The sequence below is a fragment of the Aureobasidium subglaciale genome (assembly GCF_000721755.1).
Source record: "Aureobasidium subglaciale EXF-2481 unplaced genomic scaffold scaffold_9, whole genome shotgun sequence".
Classification (NCBI taxonomy): Eukaryota; Fungi; Ascomycota; class Dothideomycetes; order Dothideales; family Saccotheciaceae; genus Aureobasidium; species Aureobasidium subglaciale.
Window position 1 is genome coordinate 657631 of NW_013566986.1, and position 24016 is coordinate 681646.

General features: G+C 51.8%; 11 protein-coding genes across 11 annotated transcripts; 6 read left to right on the plus strand and 5 right to left on the minus strand.

Annotated features, from left to right (window-relative positions):
* Positions 1-46: 46 nt before the first annotated feature.
* AUEXF2481DRAFT_29240 (uncharacterized protein) lies at positions 47-1771 on the plus strand (the record flags this gene model as incomplete). The annotated part of the gene is made up of 1 exon (XM_013488713.1): positions 47-1771. The coding sequence occupies one exon, from the start codon at positions 47-49 to the stop codon at positions 1769-1771; it is 1725 nt and encodes a 574-aa protein (XP_013344167.1).
* Positions 1772-1863: 92 nt separating this feature from the next.
* On the minus strand, positions 1864-3030 carry AUEXF2481DRAFT_691799 (uncharacterized protein). The gene is made up of 2 exons (XM_013488913.1): positions 2877-3030; positions 1864-2749 (listed from the first exon to the last, which is right to left on the minus strand). The coding sequence occupies exon 2, from the start codon at positions 2719-2721 to the stop codon at positions 1957-1959; it is 765 nt and encodes a 254-aa protein (XP_013344367.1). The 5' UTR covers positions 2722-2749; positions 2877-3030; the 3' UTR covers positions 1864-1956.
* A 547-nt stretch (positions 3031-3577) lies between these two features.
* AUEXF2481DRAFT_29242 (uncharacterized protein) lies at positions 3578-4412 on the plus strand (the record flags this gene model as incomplete). The annotated part of the gene is made up of 2 exons (XM_013488714.1): positions 3578-4181; positions 4237-4412. The coding sequence occupies 2 exons, from the start codon at positions 3578-3580 to the stop codon at positions 4410-4412; spliced, it is 780 nt and encodes a 259-aa protein (XP_013344168.1).
* A 637-nt stretch (positions 4413-5049) lies between these two features.
* On the minus strand, positions 5050-7539 carry AUEXF2481DRAFT_65039 (uncharacterized protein; the record flags this gene model as incomplete). The annotated part of the gene is made up of 2 exons (XM_013488802.1): positions 5050-7304; positions 7374-7539. 2 exons carry the CDS (start codon positions 7537-7539, stop codon positions 5050-5052), a joined length of 2421 nt encoding a protein of 806 aa, XP_013344256.1.
* Positions 7540-11463: 3924 nt separating this feature from the next.
* On the plus strand, positions 11464-15553 carry AUEXF2481DRAFT_692456 (uncharacterized protein). The gene is made up of 5 exons (XM_013488914.1): positions 11464-12399; positions 12458-14737; positions 14789-15005; positions 15054-15324; positions 15375-15553. The coding sequence occupies exons 1-5, from the start codon at positions 11773-11775 to the stop codon at positions 15400-15402; spliced, it is 3423 nt and encodes a 1140-aa protein (XP_013344368.1). The 5' UTR covers positions 11464-11772; the 3' UTR covers positions 15403-15553.
* Positions 15554-16528: 975 nt separating this feature from the next.
* On the plus strand, positions 16529-16827 carry AUEXF2481DRAFT_39683 (uncharacterized protein). The gene has a single exon (XM_013488777.1). The coding sequence runs from the start codon at positions 16538-16540 to the stop codon at positions 16691-16693; it is 156 nt and encodes a 51-aa protein (XP_013344231.1). The 5' UTR covers positions 16529-16537; the 3' UTR covers positions 16694-16827.
* Positions 16743-17944, plus strand: AUEXF2481DRAFT_4782 (glycoside hydrolase family 16 protein; the record flags this gene model as incomplete). Its single annotated transcript, XM_013488643.1, has 2 exons — positions 16743-17204; positions 17258-17944. The coding sequence occupies 2 exons, from the start codon at positions 16743-16745 to the stop codon at positions 17942-17944; spliced, it is 1149 nt and encodes a 382-aa protein (XP_013344097.1).
* Positions 17945-18657: 713 nt separating this feature from the next.
* On the minus strand, positions 18658-19220 carry AUEXF2481DRAFT_29246 (uncharacterized protein; the record flags this gene model as incomplete). Its single annotated transcript, XM_013488715.1, has 2 exons — positions 18658-18982; positions 19042-19220. The coding sequence occupies 2 exons, from the start codon at positions 19218-19220 to the stop codon at positions 18658-18660; spliced, it is 504 nt and encodes a 167-aa protein (XP_013344169.1).
* A 1359-nt stretch (positions 19221-20579) lies between these two features.
* AUEXF2481DRAFT_39684 (uncharacterized protein) lies at positions 20580-21198 on the minus strand. The gene has a single exon (XM_013488778.1). It carries the CDS (start codon positions 21102-21104, stop codon positions 20841-20843), a length of 264 nt encoding a protein of 87 aa, XP_013344232.1. The 5' UTR covers positions 21105-21198; the 3' UTR covers positions 20580-20840.
* Positions 20768-21734, plus strand: AUEXF2481DRAFT_39685 (uncharacterized protein). The gene is made up of 3 exons (XM_013488779.1): positions 20768-21049; positions 21125-21245; positions 21302-21734. The coding sequence occupies exons 2-3, from the start codon at positions 21234-21236 to the stop codon at positions 21599-21601; spliced, it is 312 nt and encodes a 103-aa protein (XP_013344233.1). The 5' UTR covers positions 20768-21049; positions 21125-21233; the 3' UTR covers positions 21602-21734.
* A 911-nt stretch (positions 21735-22645) lies between these two features.
* On the minus strand, positions 22646-23257 carry AUEXF2481DRAFT_29247 (uncharacterized protein; the record flags this gene model as incomplete). Its single annotated transcript, XM_013488716.1, has 1 exon — positions 22646-23257. The coding sequence occupies one exon, from the start codon at positions 23255-23257 to the stop codon at positions 22646-22648; it is 612 nt and encodes a 203-aa protein (XP_013344170.1).
* Positions 23258-24016: the final 759 nt, after the last annotated feature.

The following is a 24016-nucleotide window of genomic DNA, read 5'->3' on the forward strand; positions in this document are numbered from 1 at the left end:
GAGGAGGAAACACTTGGGTGTAAAGATGCGCTGAGGAGATTTCAACATGTCTTCATCGTCCCGAGACTTCAACCGACGGCGCAAGAGCTGGGCGCGGCACATTGAGCGATGCTGTTGCGGAGCGCTTGCCTACTTCCCTCTGGTCTTCGTCTACGGCCTGCTGTCGTGGGCCGGCTGGGTCCAGATCAGCATCGGCTTCTGGCCCAACGAGGGGAAGTGGACGGGCAAGACGTCGTCCCTGGTCGGAGTCGTCCTCTACTCGCTCGCCGTTGCCTGCTACACGATCGCTGTCTTTAAGGATCCCGGATCTCCCACGACCTCGCCTGCCACTGGCGGCTACGCTTCCCTGCCTACGCATGAGTCGCCAACCTACACGTCGCTCACGGCAAAGTCGTCGGGCAGACGGCGATACTGCAAGAAGTGCAACTCGATCAAGCCCGACCGCACCCACCACTGCAGCTCCTGCAACCGCTGCGTCCTCAAGATGGACCACCACTGCCCCTGGCTAGCCACCTGTGTCGGCATGTACAACTACAAGGCCTTCCTGCTGTTCCTAACCTACACGTGCCTCTTCTGTTGGCTCTGTTTCGCAAGCGCTACCGAGTACGTCTGGCGCGACATCTTCGACGAGACCAAGATAGAAGAAGGTCTGCGCATCGTCAATGTCATTCTGCTTGCTGTTCTGGGAGGAATCATTGGTCTCGTCCTGACCGGCTTTACTGCCTGGCATATCTACCTGGCTACCACTGGCAAGACGACTATTGAGAGCCTGGAAAAGACCCGCTACTTCAGCCCCTTGAAAAAGAGCATGGAACGTCAGATACACAACCATGAGAGGCACTATATGAACGACGATCCTGCAGACGAGCCTACGCTAGGGGAACAGCTCAAGGAGATCCACGCGAATGCCGTACCCGGTGTCACCAGGCCTGAAGAGGGTCTCGAATCGCGCGACCCCACTCCTCTGCCGACTCAGCACTCTTCGTTCGAATCTCCTGCCTCGGACAGTCTGCGTCGCAACTACGCAAGTCTGGAAGCCGACCGCGAACGGGAACGCTACACCGAGTACCTAGATGAACAGGACAGCGACAAACTACCACATGCCTTTGATCTCGGCTGGCGACGGAACATGCTCGATCTCTTTGGACACACACCCTACCTATGGTTCCTGCCCGTGTGCAATACCGAAGGAGACGGCTGGAGATGGGAGGTCAGCGCTCATTGGATCGCTCGCCGTGACGAAGTAGCTCGCGATCGTCAGTCGAGAGAAGAATCAGAACGACGCTCATGGCGCGACTATCAGGCTCAGCGTGCTCAACAGGGTGCTGCTGCGTTCGGTGCGGGAAGATACTTTGGAGGCTCGGCTCCTGCGCAACAATATCAGCAATACCAACCTCAACAACAGCAACCACACCTCCAGCCCACGTGGACCGGAACACAAGAAGACGAGGATGAAGGCAGATATCTCACCACTACTAATGGTGTGGCTCGTGTGCCTCTCGCTGGTCGTCGCTCGCCCTCCAAAGCAGCACAGATTCTGGGTCAATACCAACAGCCAGGAGGCAACCCACCGGCACACTTCACACGTCGCAAGACTGATCCTGATGATATTGACGAATACGACACCAGTAGCGATGAAGAAGGGTCACGACCATCCAGTCGACCGCTGCCGCAAACACGCGATTGGAATGATATTCCTGACGACTTTTTAACGTCTGCTACAACGAAACCGAAACGAGACAGAAGTGGCAATAGGACCAAGGGTGACTAACTGTCAACTTTTCTGCTTTCTTACATAGTCTCAATGGCGTTCCTACAAGTGGTGTTTCCCTTGAGCTGCATTGGAGCGATAGCTTTGTAAACAAATTTCTTCAGTATTTGAGTGACCTTTTTTAACTAAAAACCGTCAAGCTCATGCATTCTCATCCACTAGATGTGTGACCAGTGTGTTTCAGTCTACTTGTTCACCAGCGACTGCCCACTACCCTTCCCACCCTTAAAAGCAGCATGCTCATAATGCGGTTTATAATAAAATCCATTCTCCCTCGGCATCAACTCGACCTCCAAATTCGCAAACACCGTCTCCAACAACCTCTTGATACCCTCCTCATGCCCAGCATCTCTATTCCACACCTGCACCAAGACACTGGTAAACCTAACGCTCAAACTAACTCCACAAATATCATCTCTGAATTGCTGTCTGTCCGACTCCACGGCAGCTTGCAATTTTTCTCCCACTGCGAGGAGGCAAATACGCTCCCAAAAGGCTGGAGCACGCTCCTTTGGTACGCGGAAAGTCCAGCAGCCGCCGTGGGTGTTGCGGGGGTCTTCCCAGAGAGGTTTCACATTACGGTGGAAGAGGTGAACTGAATCGCGGAGGGGGAGGCTGGAGACGTCGAAATTGTTAAAGACGTTCCAGAAGGTGCGGACGTCGGAGATGGAAGCCAAGTGCACAAGTCTGTCTTCATAATTGGTTGTTGTTGATTTGTCTGAGGGAGAAGAGGAAGAAGCTGGAGGTGATGGTGATGTAGAAGTCGAAGTAGCAGCCCGATCTTGACGGTCGTGCCAGAAATCCCAAGCGTGGACTAGAGGTGGTGCGCGGAGTTTGTTTAGGAGATTCATGCGCATTTCTTTGCCGCGGGCTGGTGAGGATGTTGCTGCTGCTTCTTGTGGTGAGGGTCCTTGTAGGCCAGCCATACAGAGATTTGGTAGTCCTGCCATGATTTGGTTATGTTGACTGATTGTTCGGCTGTATCTCGTCAGATCCTATTTTATTTTGTCGTCATGTCTTTTCTTGATCATTATGAAGTTTTTAGGAATTCCTACAGCATCCTCAAGAAAGGGGCACGTACGACAACGCAGGATATGACACTTACTGATAAAGTATGTACGAGAGGATAGAAGCAAGGCTGTAGTCGATAGGAGGACTCGGTAGATGTATAAGCAAGGGAATCAGGAGACTTTTGATCGACGGTGAGTTGCAGTTTCGTCGTCTCAGACGACAGGGCTGGGTTGTCTAATCGCTTCCGGCCCAAGAAAGGTGTAACAAAGAAAGTGGTTCGGCTTTTTGTACCTCCAGATCACGAAGCAGCTTTCATTATCCCCAGACACTCTTCCACTTTCTTTTGCTTCTGACCAGTAAGCATTGGTTCCCTCTCCTTTCGTTTCGATGTTTCATTAAGCGCCCGTGCTGTGCTTGAGCTGTCATGCGAAATGAGATGTGATTGCGGATTCTCTTTGGGGAAAGGGTCCGTTGGTCCAACTCCGCCTTGTTTCGTGACTCGTTCCGACATGATCTCTATGAGTAGCACGTGCCTTTGTGCCTCATTACATCTCTATACCTATCGATGTCGAATACTCCATGAGCATATCCAAGTAGTCCTCCCGGTAGGTAGTCTATCATGTTCATCGCAGATGACGTCGCCAAAGTCAGTATCATCGGGCTCTTGAACAAGACCCCGAGCCCCACTACCAGCCGTATTCTTGGCCCTAGTAGATATAGTTCGATCGATAGCTACTTTACCATCTCACCTTGTTTCTTGACATCTATTGCTCAGACGATTGATCGAGGACAAGCATGGGTCTCCCGCCTCAATTGAATTTGCTCAGGCCACTCCTACTTCTCTCATACTCGGCCTCCTACATTCCCATAACCATCCTCCGCCTGTTAACTTCTTCGCCCTCAAAACTGCTCTCTTGGTCATCCTTTCAACATGCCTGGTTTGGTAACTTCTGGTCCTGGTTCGGCGGTGTGTCTCGTGGAAGTGCCGCCGCAACCGTATCTCCCTTGGTCCGCGCAAACGTCTCCGGCGTCGTCCTCGACATTGGCCCAGGATCAGGAGAATGGGTATATCTCTACGCCGCAACTGCACACAAAGTCACCAAAGTCTATGGAGTAGAGCCAAATCCAGAACATCATGCTGCCTTGAAGAGAAGAGTGGAAGCTGCGGGATTGAAAGGCATTTATGAAATCTTGCCAGTGGGAGCTCAAGACCTGAGATCTGTAGGCCTAGAGCCCGAGTCTATCGATACGATTGTGACTTTGCAGACACTTTGCTCGTGTCCCGGTCCACAAGACATCATAAAGAGTTTGTATTCTTGTCTAAAGACGGGCGGTACGTGGTTGGTTTACGAGCACGTAAAGACAAAGTATTCGTCTGAGTTCGTGGGGTATTGGCAACGTAAGTATACTCTCTGCCATAAGTTGCCACATGCTGTGTCTGACTCTGATCGCAGCTTTCGTCAATTTGTTGTGGCCTACCTTTTTCGATGGTTGTGATATCACGAGGCCAACTGATAAGTGGCTGCGTGAGGCTGGAGATTGGGAGGAAGTCTCACTCAGGGAAGGCGAGGGTGAAGGACCATATGATACCATCCCGCATTCACTCGGTACGCTGATTAAGCGTAGATGACCTCGTAGTATATAAGCAATGAACACATACAACATCACGCAAATGACATCCAGTCTCGATATTTGAAGAAGGAGCCTGGACGACGGCGTACAGTGAGAAAGCCAAGAGATAAAAAAGATTGCATGTATGCTCTACAAAAGGGTCGAAAAAAGATACAAGTTGGCAGAAACCACGCTATGCGCACTGCAAGATATTTCCGGAAAGACGACAAAACAAAGAGCGCGAAATAAAAACTTCCCAGACAGAAACAATCGCGCGAGAAACCTTGGTATTCTGGGTCCGAAGCAGTGATAAAAAGCACAAGAGAGGTAGAGAAAGAAACAGATTAGAAGAAGCGGGCCAGCCGACACTAGGCGTAGAAGGGGTATTAAGGAAGGAGGTATTACCAAACCAGAACCTGCCCCACCGCCAGATAACCGTTGCCGGCGAACCCAATGGAAAAGCAGAAAATCTTGACTACCGCACGCTTTTGAAGCATCTTGCTGCGAGAGACATAACGCGGCAAAAGGAGATAAGGGAAGGTAAACGGCAAACACAGACAGTTGAGAGGAGATGATCCGCCTCAGGTATGAGACGGACCTGAAACAGAGACATGAGATGAGGTCGGAGGAGGGGCCGTGAAAGGTTGTTTGCAGCGTTAGTAGGCAGCGACTGCGAGGTTGTGCGAGGTCATGGCTGGGACAGAATGCCCCTGATCTTGTCCGAGCATAGAATTCTCGTACCCAGAAAGGGCTTGAGCATGGAGTTTGAAGGATTCACCCATCAGTTTGGTGATGCCCCAGACTACCACTTCGTCAATCATGCTACCCCAGACGCGAGCGACCATGGAGCTGAGCTTGCCAAACATGTCGACAGAGTCATCATCGAATAGGTTGCGAAGTTTGTCGTACATGGCCATCTCTTCGGGATTGGGAACCTCGTCATCGTGCTCGATGCGCCAAAGCCAGAGTGTGAGGATGACCATAAGGTCTAGACCACAGAGGGGGTGTTCGATGCTCCAGTTGGTAGCCGAAGTCCGCGCGACCCAGCGAATGCCATGCACAGCAGCTACCTCGACACAATCGAAGCAGGCCTGGACAACCTTGAGCATCTCGGGAGAGCGCTTGACCTTGTCTCTTGCGTTGGTCATGGCAGCAGCGACTTCGTAAGGATCGTGGTAACGAAGAGCTTCCTGTACTGATTTAAGGTCTACCATAAGTCTGGCTGTAGTATTGCGATACACAGCCATGGCGTTGAAGATCAGAGGATGTCCACGGTGGGGAGCACTGAGCTGGACTACCACAGTTTCGGGTTCACATATGTCGAGAGACCTTTCCCATGACTCCAGGGCCAGACGGAGCTTGTATTCCGTCACGACGTCCTGCAAGGCTTCGGGACATCTCTTGTGGTACCATACTTCGAGGAAGAGGGCATTGATCATGACGCGGGTCGCAAAGGCGCTGTAGCGGGCAGGCTCGCCTTGGAAGAGGTTGCAGTGGGACTCTTGGAACGTGATGATGTTTGTAGCCTTCATACTCTCGTACCATACGGCACTCTGATCGACGTCTAGAGCCCACAAAGTCTCTGACGAAGGAAGTTCAAGTGTGTCGAACTCGTTAAAGCTGATGGCAGGCGTATGATTGTATGTCATGGTCAGCAAGCCAAAGAAGATGTAGACAGCGTAATAAGTGCGACGGCAGCTCTCGTCCTCGATCCACTCCTGGTGAGTGGACTGTGCACCTTGACGAGCTTCGGAGCGCAATTTGAGCTCATATCTGTTACCAGCAACCATGTTGGCGACAAGACTCTTGACCGAGCAAGCCCACTCGAGTCCCTTCGGATCGCCGCTCCAGCTGGCGAAGATCATGTTCAGGAGGGTAGCCTGCATAGCCCAGATCGGACACTTGCGGGAGCTGAAGTTTTCCTTGTTGACAAGGAACTGGTTGATCAGGAGCTTAGATCCGATGTGAAGCATGTATGCGGAATCTTGCTCGAAGGCGTAAAGAGCACCGACTGACAAGACGGAGAGCAGCAAGGGTGCCGAGACGTGCGCAGGGTTGAACGAGGATGGATGCAAGAATGGCAGGTGATGGTGGAATAGGTTGAAATACGTCGACAGGTAACGATTGAGATCGTCGCCGTGAGGGAGACGAAAAGTGTCGAGCAGAGCTCCCTCACTATCGCAGTGCTTGATGTTCTGAAGAATGCTGGCGATTTGCTCTTCAGATTCCACTTGGGGCGGCTTAGGCATTGTGCAGACCTGGGGCGGGCCAGGCGAACGGCGGTAATCGACCGGAGATACAGGTCCCATCATAGAGGGAAATGGCGACAGAGCACCAGGCGTTCCGAGTGCTGAGAGCGATGGGTTGCCGAATTGCTGCTCCATGAGAGGAGGCAACTGGTTGTGGATGCCCATGCCACCCGCGGATGACTGAGGCAAACGGCCATCGTGACCAGTGGCGGTACTCTGTGACGAGGTCGACTGCGACTTGGCCATAGGATGAGGCATCATCGACTCCATGGTGTCCCAGTGAGCCGGCGCCATCTGAGGAAGCGTCATGGATCCAGCCTGGGAGTACGAGGGCTCGGCGAGGATCGGCTCGGGCATCGAACCCTGTGTAGACATGGCAGCCTTCTGTTGGAAGTTGGTCATCAGCATGGCGGCTTCCTCAACACCAAAGAAGCCATCATCGGCACTCATCTGCTCGATGGTTGCTTGCTCCATGCCCATGGGAAGCTTCGGCGGGGCGACTTCAGGCGACTGTTTAGACGCGTTGCTTCTTCGCTTGGTGTCGCTTTGGAGCGGCACACCACCATCCTTTGCGTGTACTGTACGGTCGTGACGGAGGAGAAGATCGCGACGCACAAAGGTGCTGCGACACTTGAGGCATTTGAAGGGGCGTTCCTTGGTGTCTGTATCGATAGTGTCAGCATCTGGGGGAGCGCACATGGGGTGGGGCGAGGCGGGGTGGCTCGACTTACGCGATCTTTCGTGTCTGCTGCGATGCTCACTTCTGCTGAAAGCGCGATTGCAAAACTGGCACTTGTATTTCTTTTCCGGTGCGGACGCGGACGACTTGCGGCTGATGGATGGCGAGGCCGAGCCGGCGGCCGGTAGGAGCGTGGTGGATGCTGAGGCAGCAGGCATGATAGATGGGGGATAGATGGTCGGGATGCAAGAAAGGGAACAGTGGCGAGGTGAAGATGTTGAATGCTTCGGGCTAGGTCCAGACAACAGAGGCCGACCGGCGCGTAGGGATTAAGTCTTGATGAAGTTGGACTGATTGGAATGATTATGTTGCATGGGCGATATTATGCTGCTCATTGAACGTGGGATTGCGACGATGCCTTTTCAGACGTCTCGACGCAGATTACAGGACAGTGAGGCAAGGCAAGTTGTGGCAGGTGGGGGAGTTGGGAGGGGAAGGGAGGGGCACGAGGCAAGAGCGAAGCAGAAATCAGTATGATGTGAGAAGGGAGGAACGAGGGGAAAGAACTCAAAAATGGAAAGAGCCAGCCATCAGCAAAAAGAGGCGCGATTGCCAGTCTACGTCCCTAACGACGCGGGGCAACTCGCAACCCTGCCTCTGCAATATGTCCGAGCGCTGTCATAAACTAATCATCACGCCTGTGGCTGATTTCCTGTTTGGATTGTTGCAACTTGCGACTTGCTGTGACCTGTGCTCTTCCTTGTGCCCTGTAGCCAGCCTGTCATCCCTTCGATTCCCATTATCATTTGCCCCATGCTCGTCTGCCCCGGAGTCTAATATCGATCTGACTATTCATCCCCGTCGCCAGCACGTTGACAGCGAAACGAAACGTTGTTCAGCGCCTTCTCGTCACGACTGGTCGTCGCACGCACGCGACTTCTGTCAAATCACCACCTCGCGTTTGCCAAAGAGCACAAATCCGTCCCGTCTCCGCCTGATGTCTCGACTAATTAGCGATGTTCTATATTAACTCGACACTCGCTCTCCAGTATCCCTGTCTGACCGCCAGACTCGCCACATTGCTGTCAACTGCAGCTTTCTCCAGAGACAACTCATCATGCGCACTCACTTTCCTTGGGCCACTGCGAGTCTTTCCTAGACGCCACGTTATGCACGTAGCCGGACGTCGATGTATGTACAGTATGTTCTGATTCTAAACCAGCCCCCTATCGTCTCAGCATCGCGACTGGCCAACAAAGCGACTGATCCCTTTACCGACTCGGGACCAAAACTGTCATGATCTCTGCATCGCTTGTGTTGTGTTTTGATGATCTTCAAGCTGCATAAACCTCTCCGTATCCGGGCCCGATCAAATTACTTGTTCCTGGCATCGCGCATCTCGCAGCATTATCGATGCTCTAATCCGAGCTAAGGCACAGGAACCTTGATCCGGCAGCCATCTGGGTGCCAGCGAACTTCCGAAGGTCCCAATTCTTGGGTAGACTTCGATCACGATGTTTTTGCTTTTTCTGTTGAACCTGTCTTCCACAGCAAGACCGAAGCTTAGTTTTGTTCTCGAAGCTCTATTAACGTTTCTCGGACATTTGCAACAGACTGCAGGAGCTACAGTAGGTCTTGCGCACGTGTTACCTATCTTTCTGACCAGCATGGATGAGTGCTCGCCTACCTTGGCAAGGATCGGAGGGGACGACAAGGCGCGGCTCGGGCCATGGCATTGCCCCACATAGCTCCCAGCGGATGCTATCTTCCGTTTGCACGCCGGTGGCCACCCCTCGCTCGCCGTGAACCGGATGCTTAGCGTGTTGGAACATCGGAAATCTTCGAACTCATTGAGAGTTTCCGATCAGAAATTTCCTTGAGACAAGAGGCCCTCGAGTCAGAGAGTCGAGTAGGCGAGTACCATTACCGAAAAGCTCACTTGGAATCAGGTGGAGCGGTAACTCTCGTTTACAGACTGGAATAGGAGTCTACGACGCGCCTCCATCGAAGTGATAAGTATACCACTAGAATGTTCCTGAACCCCTAGTTTTGTTTCATTTTGAGTATTGGGCGGAAGCTATTCCCCAAGCTTGCGGCAGTCCCTTCGCGCTGGGAGCTGGGACTCTGGTCTAATTTCGACGAGACCTTGCCGTCCATCTCGACCGGGGTTTTGGTTAAGAGACGGCTCTAGGGGAAGCGTAGGCTCAAGACCCACGCTATTTTGAAGCAGCTTAATCGTCATGAGGCGCCTATCTGGCTAATGACTTGGTCCTCGATGGATGTCATGGACTTCATGACGGATCATCGACACTGATATACGTACTAGCCGGTTGTCTGCGTAGGATCGCGGTACGGGTGGTCACTTCTGATTGCTCATCTGCGCCGTCGGTTCAACAGGCCTGTCTATCATGCTTTCCTATCTGAGCGCATGCTGGCAATTGGACGAACGTTGAACTGTTACGACGCGACTGCAGCATTGTCATTCCGTTTGAGTTCCAGCCCTCAACATGGTCACTCTACCCCAACTCTTCCGAAAAAGATTTCCTGCGCAGTTATGCTGTTCTCGTGTCAAGCGGACAGAACCTCGGTCTTGAAATTGTGTGAGATCACATTGCTGATGCTGCCATGTTTGGTCTGTCAAATTGTGTCGAGATGGCGAGCCGGTCGTTGTGCCTATGGCCATATTCTCCCACTCCTGAAGGAACGACCGCTGAGTTTTCATGACCAGATATAAAGGCGATTGTTCGTCGGGGTGATTGCGCAAAGGTTTGCGAAACACGACGCATCTCACATCATTGCAGGTACTATATGCCCCGACGCATTGTTCTAGCCGCTTGACTCTGTGCTACGCAGGCGGCGAGCGTCCCAAGCAGGCATGATCACATGAAAGTCTGAAATGCAATAAGCGCCACGCGGACCGAGTTGCATGATGGCACAATACCTGAGCGCGCGTTCCCGAGCACACCGGTATGCAAGTGAGTTGGTGCAGCTGGATAGATCGCACCATTATTCTCATCAAATCCGTCTGTCACTATCCAGTCTACGTTGGCGAGGAAGCATTTGAGTAGACGTACACGATGTGGCGGCAAGTCGAAAATCAGGGCCGAGGAGACTACTGCATCCTTGACAGGGAGATTGACAGCGAAAGCACTAGTTGCAGCGGACGGTGGCTGTTCAAATTAGGGGCAGATCGTCGGCTCGGACTGGTAGTTGGCACAGCAAGCAAGGGCAGGGTAAACTTGCTAGATTCATTGACAGAGGCGAACAGCCAGAAAGCTGACTGTCCAAACAAGGGGAAGTCAGATTCACCTGATACAGATGACTTGAGCCTCGCTCGTTGGTGGTAAGCAGAACACGCATTGCAACTCTGGACTACACGAAATGGCCGGGTGTGATGCAGCCACAATGCACGACAGGTCCGTGATTGGATCTCACGTTGCAGAGAGGGGCAGACTTGAGGGGGGCGCGTCAAAGCCCACGTGAGTGTCAAGAGTCGTGCATCAAATCTGGAAGTCTTGACACGCGAAGCAAAGAGGTACGAGTGCCGTTACGGTCAACGATGATGCAGAAGCCAAAAGCAGTAGGAGGCGAGCTTTATATTGACACTTTATACGCCAAGTGCGAGGACAGACGAGGACATGTTCCACAATCTGGACGGCCTATACGAGCAATCTTCTGTGAGTGGTCTAGATCACCCTTCTTCATTCGGCACGCGAGTTCTCAAAGAGAGTCGCATACGATCTTGCTTAAAGCGTACGGGTGCAAGTCATTCAAGACAATCAACTCTAGTCATGGCTTCGGAAGGGAGTGTGACATGAAAAGACATATATGATAAGGTAGATGTTTGGTGACAACGAAGACGGAACGGCGGAGAAAGCGGCGGGTGTGAGATGCTAGGATAAAGGCGTCGGGGTAAGTGGTGGTGTTTGGATGTTATTACAGAATTCATTCCTCTGGTCAAAGCAAGCTGGTCGTGGTTTTGCGAGGTACAAAGCAGCACGGCAGCGTCGTTCCCAGAACAGGCTGTGCGCAAGCGCCGCATAGTCGTAGCGATTCAGCCAAAACACAACCCTTGAGCCAAATGCGAGACCCTTGGATGTGCACCTTGACGCAGCGCTCGACTGCCCTCTCACACCGCCAACCACATCTCGCCCATTCTTACCGCAGTCCCTCTTTACGTTAGCGACTTCTCGAAAGCGTCCAGCCGAGAGATCTTCAGGTGACCTTTACTGAAGTCTCATACCCTTGAACTCTCGACCCCTCGCGACAGCCCCGGCCTCGACCGAATTCCCTCGACGCCGATCTCCACGACAACACAAAGTCACGCCCGCAGCATACAAGCTCTCCCGACCACGCCTTAGGCTTCAACAGGCTTCAGCACTTCGACCAACTACACGGCTCTGACTTGATCGCGAGACGCCGCAGGGCGTGTTCCCTCGGTGAATGCCAACATGAATGGCCTCGCGTCCTCTCCAATGGGCACCATGTATGTGCGCGCACTCTACGACTACGATGCCGACGATCGCACCAGTCTGAGCTTCCGACAAGGCGACATCATCCAGGTCATCACACAACTCGAGAGCGGCTGGTGGGATGGCATTATACGCGGCGTACGAGGATGGTTTCCCAGCAACTACTGCGAGCTCATCGCCCAGCCTCAGGACGTGCCCGCCCAACCTGCTCGCATGTCCGAGGCCCATGCTCATGCTCATGTCCATGCACACACTCATCCTCACGCGCACAATCACATGGAAGAAGTGGCTCCCGACTCCTCATACCGTCATGTCGACACAGCGCCCGACAGCCAGGAGGAGGCTGCCTTCTGGATACCACAAGCCACGCCGGACGGCCGCCTCTTCTACTTCAACACCCTGACCGGTGTCAGCACCATGGAGCTACCGCTGGAGAATCCCGCCCAACACGCCGAACCAGGCCCACACGACCGATACCACGTCCTGCAGCCCGACCAATCGCGCCCTCCACCCGAGATGCTCGCACGTGGCTATGAGCGTGCCGAGTCCGAAGCTGACTACGAATCCGCGAGCGAGGCCGACATGACTCGCTCGAGGACTTCTTTGGTGAGTACCGTGTCTGCACGAGACAAAGAAGGCTCTTCTGACATCCACCCTCTTCTAGCGCAATCGAGGCTCCTATGTCTCAAACACTCTGTCTCCCGCAACTTCGTCCGAATCCCTCAGAAACACTTCTCCTCTCACCAGATCACGCAACAATGTCGCCGACATGTCCAACTCGTCTTACGTCCATCAGTCCCACACCTCCAACGGTACCGCAATGACTTCTTTCATGAACAGCCCCATGACTCCGGCACAGAAGGATGGTTTGATCATCTCACGCCGCTGTTTCGACGACTCTCAGACGGTCCTGCTCACCTGGAATACCCTGGTCGAAGACATGCGCCGCGCCGTCCAGCGCTATCGGGAATCCATTGACAACAGCTACAAGAGCGAGTTTGTAAAAAGAGCAGAGGACATATCAGACCACCTTCGTCTTCTCCTCGCCGCCGGCTCCGGTACCACCGACAACCACTCTGGCAACCCATCTGTCATCTCGACTAACAAAGCCCTCTATCCTCACTTCAGAGAGATGATGTCGAGCTTCTCCAAGTTGGTGCTTTCCTCTCATTTCGCCGCTGCAGACTTTACAACTCCCGACTCGTATTCAAAATGCCTACAGGAGGCCGAGGGCTTGTTGCATGGTGTTTATGGTTACGTCGAAGTCGCACGTCAACAACGCGGCGAGGAGATTCCACGCCTCACGCCCGGCTTCGTGTCGGGAATTCGCTCAGGTGCAAGCTGGCAGAACAATGGCCTGGTCCTCGGCGATCCGTCTGCTGCGTCACAACCTTTCCTTCAACAAGACACGGATTCGCTTATTGAGCCAAACGTTCATCTTGACCAGGTCTTGTTGGAGCGCATGGAAGACCTGAAGAAAAACGTCTCGATCAGCATACGTCGTCTGGAGAAGCACCTCGTTTTTGACGAGAGGTTGGTGACACCCAAGAAGCATAAGAAAGTCAGTCAAGCAATCACCGAAGACGCCATACAAGTGGTCCAAGCCTGTCGACCGTACTCGGCTGTCGTCGAAAGTATCAACTTGGCCCCGCTTGGGTCAACTTTCAAGAATCCTCAAATCATCGACTTCAGCACATGGAAGCAAAAGTTCTACGACAATGCCTCGGAGCTTGTAGTTGCCTGTCAGACAGTGGCCAGTCCGCTAAGCGACGAGTGGTCTGATCATAGAGGAAGTTCGCTAGAGGACCGCATCTCCCACGCCAGACTTGTTTCGCGCGAGCTCGACAATTCATCAACTCAAGTGCATTTCAATCTGCAAATGTTGGCTGAGATGATGCCGCAAGATTCTGCTGCAATGTCAAACGAGGACCATCGTATCAATGACAATGCGTATCCCGAGGAGCCTAGAGGAGCATCGACCCTGAGGGGCAAGCCCAATGGTCTGGGCCCTGCAAAGAGTTTCGTAGAAGGTCCCGAGCCCACCGTCGAGACTCCGCGTCTTGCAGACAATTCGAAGCTGAAACGCTTCTTTGGAGAAGTTCCGGCTCCGATCCAGCAAGAGGATGTCCCAGATTTCCTCAAGCTTGATCATGAAGGCGAGATTGCCTACGACAACAAAGTGCATCCTGCTCAATTGCGTGGTGGAACGTTGACTGGTCTGGTCGAACAGTTGACACGACATGATCGCCTAGATTCGCCATTCAACAATACGTTCTTGCTGACATATCGATCCTTCACATCTGCGAGCGAGCTGTTTGAAATGTTAGTAAAGCGATGGAATGTGCAACCTCCTTATGGCCTGAACCCTCTTGACCTCGAAACTTGGGTCAACAAGAAGCAGAAGCCAATCAGATTCCGTGTGGTCAATATTTTGAAGAGTTGGTTTGACAACTACTGGATGGAAGAGAACAGCGAGGCGAACCAACAACTTATGCAGAGAGTGTATTCGTTCGCGAAAGAGACAGTCGCATCTGGCAGTACCCCTGGCGCAGGTCCCTTGATGACAGCTATCGAACAGAGAATGCGCGGACATGACGCCCCTGGCAAACGCCTAGTCCTGACCTTGAATTCGGAGAAAACACCTACACCGATCATCCCAAAGAACATTAAGAAGCTGAAGTTCCTTGACATTGATGCTCTGGAATTCGCCAGACAGCTCACCATCATCGAGTCAAGATTGTATTGCAAAATCAAGCCTACTGAGTGTTTGAACAAAACTTGGCAGAAAAAGCTTGCACCGAATGAGCCTGATCCAGCTGCTAATGTCAAGGCTTTGATTTTGCATTCTAACCAACTCACCAATTGGGTCGCTCAGATGATCCTGACCCAGGCCGATGTGAAAAGACGCGTGATTGTCATCAAGCACTTTGTCGCGGTTGCAGATGTAAGCTTGCACCAATTGATTACTGTTGGTGCTCACACTAATTCGTCGTAGAAATGTCGCCAGCTTAACAACTTCTCTACCCTCACATCAATTATATCAGCGTTGGGTACAGCACCCATCCACCGCCTGGGTCGCACGTGGGCTCAAGTCAACCAGAAGACCCAAGCAACTCTTGAGGTCATGCGAAAGTTGATGGGAAGCACCAAGAACTTTTCGGACTACAGAGAGACTTTGCACAAGGCTGACCCGCCTTGCATTCCGTTTTTTGGTATGTTATGGTATGCCCATTATTGCTGATGTCACTAACATTCCAAAGGTGTTTACTTGACCGATCTTACTTTTATCGAGGATGGTATTCCCTCGGTCATTAAGAAGACCAATCTTATCAATTTCGCCAAGCGTAGTAAGACTGCAGAGGTCATTCGCGACATTCAACAATATCAGAATGTTCCCTATCCGCTGCAGCCTGTACCGGAGCTTCAGGAATATATCCTCACAAATATGCAAACAGCAGGCGATGTACATGAGATGTATGATCGTAGTTTGGCGGTTGAGCCTAGGGAGCGGGAGGATGAGAAGATCGCCCGGTGAGTCACGCTGACACATATCGAGACAAGCGTATGCTGAGTCAAAACAGATTACTTTCCGAATCGGGTTTCCTGTGATCTCCACAAAAAGCATTGTCCAAACAGACGTATGCGCAAAGTTAAGTATAAAGACTCGGAACCGGAGTATTCCATCCGGCCTTGACCCCAGCCTTGAAGACTGGTGCTGAGCATCAGTAAAACCACATCAAGCAAATTTACATACGACTTTGCCCCGAGGACGATAGACACGTCAAGAGATCGAGCGTATGCGAGTCATTCCTTCGCCCAATTACTTCACGGAACCGTGCTTTTAAGCAGTAATAGCCTTCTTTCATAACCCGAACAGTCGGTCTTCAGCTGTTCGAAAGAGGGCAGGCAGAATGGTGTTTTTCCGGCGTTTGGCGCGATCAGAACAGTTGATCATGGACTGGCCATGTATGGAACACGAGTCACGGACATTGCTTCTTTCGTTCGTTCGTATTCAGTATATCGCGGGGGTGCATATGGTGTATGCATCGGTCGCAAAGACAGCAAGGCAGATCAAGGATCGAGACAGAACAGACATTCTACGGAGGAAATGTCTGGCAGACGGGAAGATTTGCTGCAGCCTGCAGATAGGAGGCTCTGTTATGCATTGGTCAACTGGGTTCGTATACAAATCTCCTTCTGGCTGTCTTCCCCAAGCCGATTATTTGCTAGCTGTTGGTGACACAAAAAGAGACTGAAACATGTAAGCTCCCAAGCTTCAGCCCTGCATGTCGGATCTGCAGTACAACCCAGAGGCCTTCTCCCAGCTACCCGTTCAGCAGCAACCAGCTATAGCTGCTCGTCACACCCTAGACATTTGGCTAGGGTTTTCGTCTTGTTGGCGCAAGGCAATACCTTTAGTCGTACGTTTCATTCACTAGTCATCCACTAGAATGCCTGCGGTGGTGCCTCTAGAGGGTTGACAGTGCCGAGTAACCCTATGGAGGACCCTTGTACTCTGTGCTTCGGCAGTCGTCCTTGCCTATATTGAGGTCGCGCAAACCCCTCGAGAACGATAGACATGACGGGAAAGTACCTCATCATCAAGCGTTCAAGCGCTACAAATCGTCACTTCCTCCCGAGAGTGAAATTGACCGATCGAGTCCTTTCACTTATGCCTACTCTCCACTGTTTTTTCTGCATTCTGCTTTTTAGTCAACACAACATCGATCCGGCTGTCTTCGTCATGCAGCTATTCAGTCTTCTGCCCATTATTCTCCTGGGATGGACAGCTTTGTTTGGAGTCGCCTACGCAGTCAATGGTTTGTCGAGACTATTCCATGGTATTGCTCGTCTGCTCCGTACAGCGTTCCCAGATGCCTACGGCTACCAGCATGCCTGACGCCCTGAGCCTTGAGGTTCTTGCTAACTCGTGCGTCTGAGCTTCAGATATGACACACCCGCGCTGCGAATGCGGCTACACGGTCAACGCTACAAACACATCCAGCCCGTTCGCCCTATTCACCGATCTCCTAGAAACCGACTTTCTACACCTATACAATTTGCCAAACAGTGTCGACATACCAGAGTCGGAGGCCGTGGGCTGGGCTGTGCAGGCGTACAACAACACTCCTACGACCGCTAGGGGTCCTTTTGGCAAAGCAGCCGAGATCGACAATGTGGTCCTGAACCCGCTGTCCTCCCGCAAAGACTGGGCTGGAGAGGGAGCTTTAGGCGGTGCGCCGGGCTTACAGGTCTGGGTCAGAAGTCAACAAGATCTGCTGGGTCCGGTCGGAAGTCAGATGGTTCGTATGGGAGAGATCAATAGCCTGCGCCGAGACATGCGCTATGGGAGCTTCAGAGTCGGCATGAAGATGAGCGGCGTTAAGGGCACCTGCGCTGCTTTTTTCTGGGTAGGTACCGGGATCATGTGTAGAGTATCGGCTTGAGCTGACAGACACGATAGTACCGCAACGACTCGCAAGAAATTGACATGGAGTATCTCAGCCGTCAAGCTTCTGGCAGCGGCTCGTCGCCCATCAATCTCGTCATCCAATCGCCAGCCTCTGCAGATGCCAACTACAACGCCATCAACACGAGTACCTTCCGCGTCCAGAATCTGCCCTTCGAGCCGAGTACCGGATATCACGAGTATCGTTTCGATTGGACTCCCGAGCGCATAGTCTTCTTCGCCGACGGCAAGCCGCTGCAAGAGTTCGAGAACACCTTCGATGGAGATGCCCCTAATGCTCCTGGAACCTTGATGCTGAACCACTGGTCTACAGGTAATGCTGGTTGGAGTGGTGGCCCCCCAGCCGAGGACGCTGTTCTCACACTCAGCTACGTCAAGGCCTACTTCAATTCGAGCAATGCGACGAGGGAGAGCCATTGGCGCGGCGCTTGCGCAAATCGTCTTGATCTAGAGGATTGTACATGTCAGATACCAAATTATCCTACTCAAGGCATCGATCCGCAACGCACAGGATTCAAGGATCCCGGCAAGAGCCACTTCTTCATGTACGATGACGACTACAACGTCAATCAGACAACGTATCCAGCTGCGACGGGCACATCATCGTTGTTGGCCATACCGGAAACATGGACGACGCTCTGCTGGGTGGTGATGTTCGGACTGTTCTTGCTCTGCGGTTGAATTGAGCCAAGTCTTATTTTGCGGTCTTGGTAGCATCCCTGATCGACGTGGGGGTGGCCTTCTTCTGCTATATCATCTGGCATTACAAACATAGGAAATAAAATTCTTCGACCTATCAGGAATCTAGTCATAAGACACACGATGCACAAAGGCCACTGAAAGCGGTGTATGAACATTTGGTGTATTGTGCAATGTCTAAACAGAAAAAAGGGACGTGTCTATATGCGGACGCTATGTATGCAATTGTCCAAGCCGTTTGCGCGATGGTGGTCTATGAAGCAACGGATTGATAATGCGGAAAAGGATGAAATTAGCTGTACGCATTGTGTGTGTACAGGATGGGCGTGGGTTGTCAGGTTTGGTGTGTCGCGTATTCAAGGCGATGAAAAAGGAGGATATGATCCGATGCTTTGCTATGCAAAAGTCCATGAATTGAGGACGACGATTTGATCGACCAAAGGTGCCGGTTGTAAGGATGACTCGTGGGAGTAGGAAGGAGGTCTAGGGTCGAGTGGACTCTCCGCTGGAGAAGAGTGTGTTTTCCAGTTGGGTGGCCTTATGATACCAGCCATGAGAAGAGGTGTTGGTATGACATGTGTCAGCAATAGTGGCCAAGCGTAGTGATGTCGCGTGAGTCGTGTCAGGCCGAGTCCACGTGAGGGCTAAGAGAAGATCAGGCAAGCAGCCATGACGTGTGTCCAGCCAGAGAGAGATTACAGCAAGACAACACCCATACCGGCAGCGACTCCCACAAGACCGAAGATTGCGGTGAACAATGAGCCTTGGGGCATGACTGAGGCACCAGCACCAGTAGCGGCCTTCACGACACCGATGGCTCCAGTATGCGTGCCGAGACCGACTTCACCAGCGCCCGCGGTCGTCCATTGGCCGGGATGGGTGACGAAAGTTTGTGTGTAAAAGACTTGGGTCCACATCTCTGTGCTGAGGGCGGAGTCCCAGTGGTCGGCGATCCAGTAGTCTTGGGTGGCTGGTACTGTTGCTGCTTGTGTGGCTAGAAGGTCTATGGCTTGACGGAGTCTGTGTTGGTGTTTGGTCAGTCTTTGTGGTCTGCTTGACTCGAAGACTTGGATGCTTACTCTAGGACTACATCTTCTGTGTTGGAAGCTGCTGTTGGTGTAGGAGCAGACGCGACTATGTGACTTTCAGGCGCGGCAGTGACTTGCGGGAGCGGTGTGTCCTGGTTTTGTGTTTGCTGAGGAGCTGCGAGAGCCAACAGCGGTGCTGCGGCCAGAGTGATGAATATTGAGAAGCGCATTATGTCGAATGTGTAAGAGTCCTTGCCGGCGAGTCTAGCTTAGGGATATGGAAGAGGTTTGCGTCCGAGAAGAGCAGCAAAAGATAATATCGAGTAAGGCCGGAAAGACGGTGCCAAGTGGATCCACAAGGTGGCTTATGAGCGTTGTTTTGCTATTCTATATCGATCCCGGCATAAAACGGTCTTACTGCAATCAATGCTTTGCCGAACTGCTTGCTTGTGAATGTGCGTCTTTGTGGGGTGGTGTATAGGAGGAGGGAAAGGGAGGGAAGAGGAAGAGGAAGAGAAACACACTGGGCAGATTGCAATAAGGCCGAAGAGAGGCGCAGAAAATCAAGGATGGCGCCATGTCTAAGACCGGGGAGGGCTGGATGGGGTTGGAATACGGCAGCAATCTGCTTGCGCGGATCCCTTCATCATCTTTCCGAACCAGCCTCGTCATATGAGAAGAGTCACGAACGCGTCTTGCTTATGCTGCAGCTTCTCACATTTCTGCCTCACATTCGAATTTCCATCGACCTTGCACAAGGTCTTTTTGTCTTCTCTGCTTTCTTTATCAAAGTCAATTCGGCATGTTTCAGAGATTGTCTACATGTCGCTTGATTTAGCCTAGATCTGCATGGGTTCCGCTAAGGTTCGTCTAAGGTTTGCTTAAGCTTTCTTGGACGTTGCGGTCTGATTGCTGTCGGCCCCTCGTGAAACATTGCTATTTTTTGTGTATCGCTCATACAGTTGCACAAGTATGCGGATGTGAGTCTTCATACACTTGTAAGGTTTGGAATCACCTCAGACACAATGTCGTATCAGGCTCGCATCCCATGTATTTGCCGTCCCCGTCTCCCACGGCGATTGGAAATGAGATGTGCAGATCAAAAGCTGCATAAGCCTCACAATCTAACCCGAACTTTGGCCCTGTATGTGCCGAGACTTGTGCAGTCCGTATTCACGGCTCATCTCCGTAGCAGCCAAAAATATGTCAAGGGTCCCCATGTTTGTCAAGAGAGCCATGTGCGCTCGAAACCTTCATGTCCCGCACCTCCCGCGCTTTCAGAAGAAAGCAGCATCAACAACAACAACAATACATTTCCTCCTTTCCCCTGTATGAAAACGACTGTCAATGCTCATACCAAAGATGCCTCCAAGCTTCTATCATATACGTTATAGACGTTGGATTGTCATTCGTCATGCTCCAACGTCGCAACAAACATTCATGCATAGGTGCCGCGATTTCGTACTCGTGTACTTTTCGGCCGACGCCCGTGGAGCCGCGTTCCGAAATTGGTGTCTATCCAAGGGCAAGCTTCTACTACCTATCTGCACTGCCAGCTCCGGGCATCTTCAATACTTTTGGCTGAGAACGTCCCGATATTTCAGCGAGCATCTCGGTGCATGTGTTTTATCGAAGAGTTACACAGTAATGGAGACATAAGATAGGTGGAGTCACGCTCGGCAAGCTTGGCTTGGCCTGAGAGTCTCACTTTCTTTCTTCGCTGTCCCAACCAGTCCTCGTCGCAATCGTCACTTGATTCGATACCCCACTAATATACGGCCGGATCTATTGAATGGCTCTGCTCAGTACAAAGTGTCTCTTTGGCCATCTGCGACACATTGATGGCAAGATCATCGAATGCTGGTAGTTAACCAGGGTATCCCCCACCGCGAGCATGGGTAAGCAATTGTGACTTGTTGTCTATCGGCACATAATCTTTCCGTCGGATTCCTACCGAATTCAGGAAGTGTTGTTCTCGGAGTGGGACCGGACTCAAAGTTCGTCACAAGACGTAAAGGGCGTAGGTGAAAACAAGCTAGGGTAAACATTGCTGCGAGAGGTAAGAGCAACCACAGCAGCACATGCCAATTGACAGTGCTAAAAGCTTCTGACATGTATCCTGCCGTATCAACAGTCAGCATCGAGACAATACATGACCTTGTATATCAACAAAATTCGCATCTTTTCTGTCCGAATACCAAAGCAAATTTTATCCCTCATCAGTTACGCACTTCCGAGCGATCATGCAGATCACGGTGAGCCTTCGGAATCAGCAACGACTCGATCCTCGCAGAGGCTGACTTCCTAGAAGCAGTTCATACTTATCACCCTGGCCATCAGCCTCAGCGCCGCTGTGCCTTACTCTTACACGATCAATCTGCAGTCCATAACGCTCGACCTCCATCCCATCTATTCTCACCACTTCGTCAACACCACAATGGTGCCCATCCCGACATTCGGTGAACAGATCCCGACCATCACCCTCGACCTCCATCCATCATCCCCCCCAACCCGATCTCTACCCAACAAAGGCGCAAAAATCACATCTGAAGGCGACCCAATATGTGGATCTGGCATCGGCATATGCCCTGGCACGTCTTGCTGCAGGTAAAGGACTCCTAGTACTTCAACCAGACTACTCTGTTATCACTGACTGTCGAATAGCAAGTAGGGTTTCTGCGGCTGTAGCGTGGACTACTGTTGCGCTAAGTGTCAACCCCAGGGAGGTTTATGCCACATGACCCAAGCCGGTATATGCTTGTTCAACGAGACTTGCACTACTGCTTTACCCAGTTCTTTGGCTCCTACTACGAAACCTCCGGTAATCTTGATCCTGATATCGATGGTAGCATAGGTGCTGCTAGTGCTGTAAGGACGAGCTCAAATCACAGCCTCGACAAAAGCGGTCGAAGTATGTCGGCCAAACTTGTTGATTAAATGGGTACGACAGCGCATGGTGGGGCGCACGTCGAGAAGACCTGGATTGGAAACTGATGGGTTATATTGGTTGAGTCTATGTTCTGCGTTGGCGGTATGATTATCACGTTGCCCAACACCTTATTTTTGGCAGGTATGCCGCATGCTAAGTTCCATGGCTTTGTTATCTCTGTCCGTATACATACGTGATACAAGAGTTGATTTATCATCTTCATCGGCACACCATGATCAGGATCTGATAGCAGACCAGTGAGGCAGTCCAGGCTGCTGTCTCTGCTCGAATCTCACAAGCATAGAAGATCCTCCAACCCACCAAGCTCCAGGCAAAGTCCCAGACTGTACCCAAAGCAATGTCTCGATCCAGCTCATGGTTGACAACCATCCAAGAAGCTTGATCGGAAATAAGATCGAAATCATCAAACCAACGCCAATCATAGCACCAGCGATCGTGACTTTTGTTCCAGAAGATTCGTTCTGTCGCTTGGATGATCATGACGAGTTCGCTGTCTGGAGGCGGAGTTGAGACGGCAACAGATGTCGACCAGCGGCGACATCCTGTTCTTGTTTGATTGATTGCTTTATTCTTTGCGACCTTCTACTACATATACAACCAGCTTTTGTCCAAGCATCACACTGATACTATCTCCTCGCTATTCCACGGTGATATCTTCCACGTCTGCACCCCCTAATATCGTCTCGAAAACCTCGATCAGCTTCATCAAAGCTTCTCCTCATCGCGAATCGCAGCACTAGGTCTGTTAGATGCTGAGAGCTCATTCTGATACATCTCGGATCTCTCGATAGCATGGGCTAGACTCTCGCCCTCGACGTGGTCGACGAGACCTTCCTCCTCCTCCGACTCCCTCGACTGCCCTCTTCTTCTCACAACGAATCTATTCCAGACCTTGCCGAAAACCGTCATGACCGCAGCTCCAGGTACCACAGCCCACTGTACCCACCATAACCACTCAAAGAATCCCATCTCCTCCACTCCGTCCGAGAAAAGCAGCTTGGCAGCCATAAAGAGAGGTCCAAGGATACAGCCGAACACGACTCTTGAATCAGCAGCTTCGTCGAAGAAGGCTTGGCTCATGGCTCGGATTGAGTTCAGTAGACTGAGACCGAGAAATGGGAGGAGGACGACCAAATTGAAGAAGATCAGGACGCAGGCGTTGACGGTGTCGTTGACTATACCATCGGAGTCTACGATTTCGGAAAGGATGTGGATGTCGACGGTATAGTAGATGAGAGACGCGAGGATATAGGCTGTGAACGAGAGAAGTACTCGTGCTGTAGGAGAGGCATTCATGCCGAAGAATGTTTCGCTCATTGTGTAACTGTTGGTGGAGTGGTGTTTCTGCGTATTGGATGTTTGTGACTGCAGACTTCAGCAAGAGAAATCAGAAGCTTGGGGAAGCGGGCTTGAAGTATGATGTATTGTTCTCGCCTGTTGAAGTAAAGTTTGTTGATGGGAACCATCATCTCCGCACATGAATGAACACCTTCTCAAGCGTTGAGCATCTTCTCCTCAAGCTTCGATCACACCACCCTGCCATGATTACTGAAGAACAACGTATGACCGCTTAGACGACGAACGCATCCTCCTTATCTCCACTGTCCTCGAGATCCACCATCACAATGCCTTGGCCCGCGGTGTGGGACGCTTCTCGACCACGGTCCGTTCGACAATAACGTCCGGTGATATAGCGCATCAAGGAGGATAAAGCAACAATCAAGGTCCCAGGCACCGCTCCCAACTGTGCCCAGAAGATCCAGAATCCGACCGCCTGCCCAGCCAGAACTTGAGTCGCATGACAAGCAAGCAACACACTGGCCATGCCCAATACAGCTCCAAGTCCTGCGGAGATGGCTAACCCCTTGGCGTGGTGGTTTGCGATGGTACAGATGGCGACGATGGTGTAGAAGCCGAAGAAGACTATGTAAAACGTAGAGGCTCCCCCAGCCATGTAACACAGTCGCTTCAGTACGAGCGATAGTTTTTCGGTTTCGAGGTAGCCATTGTAGATGTAGATGAGGTACCAGGCAATATTGGCGAGCAAGTAGGGTATGAAGCAAGTGAACACGAGTT

Coding starts and splice junctions, on each gene's coding strand:
- AUEXF2481DRAFT_691799 (XM_013488913.1), bottom strand. CDS start 2,721: ATGGCAGGACTACCAAATCTCTGTATGGCTGGCCTACAAGGACCCTCA.
- AUEXF2481DRAFT_692456 (XM_013488914.1), top strand. CDS start 11,773: ATGAATGGCCTCGCGTCCTCTCCAATGGGCACCATGTATGTGCGCGCA. Junction 14,738..14,788: donor ACTTTGTCGCGGTTGCAGAT/GTAAGCTTGCAC, acceptor AATTCGTCGTAG/AAATGTCGCCAGCTTAACAA. Junction 15,325..15,374: donor GAGGATGAGAAGATCGCCCG/GTGAGTCACGCT, acceptor GAGTCAAAACAG/ATTACTTTCCGAATCGGGTT.
- AUEXF2481DRAFT_39683 (XM_013488777.1), top strand. CDS start 16,538: ATGCAGCTATTCAGTCTTCTGCCCATTATTCTCCTGGGATGGACAGCT.
- AUEXF2481DRAFT_39684 (XM_013488778.1), bottom strand. CDS start 21,104: ATGTCAGAAGCTTTTAGCACTGTCAATTGGCATGTGCTGCTGTGGTTG.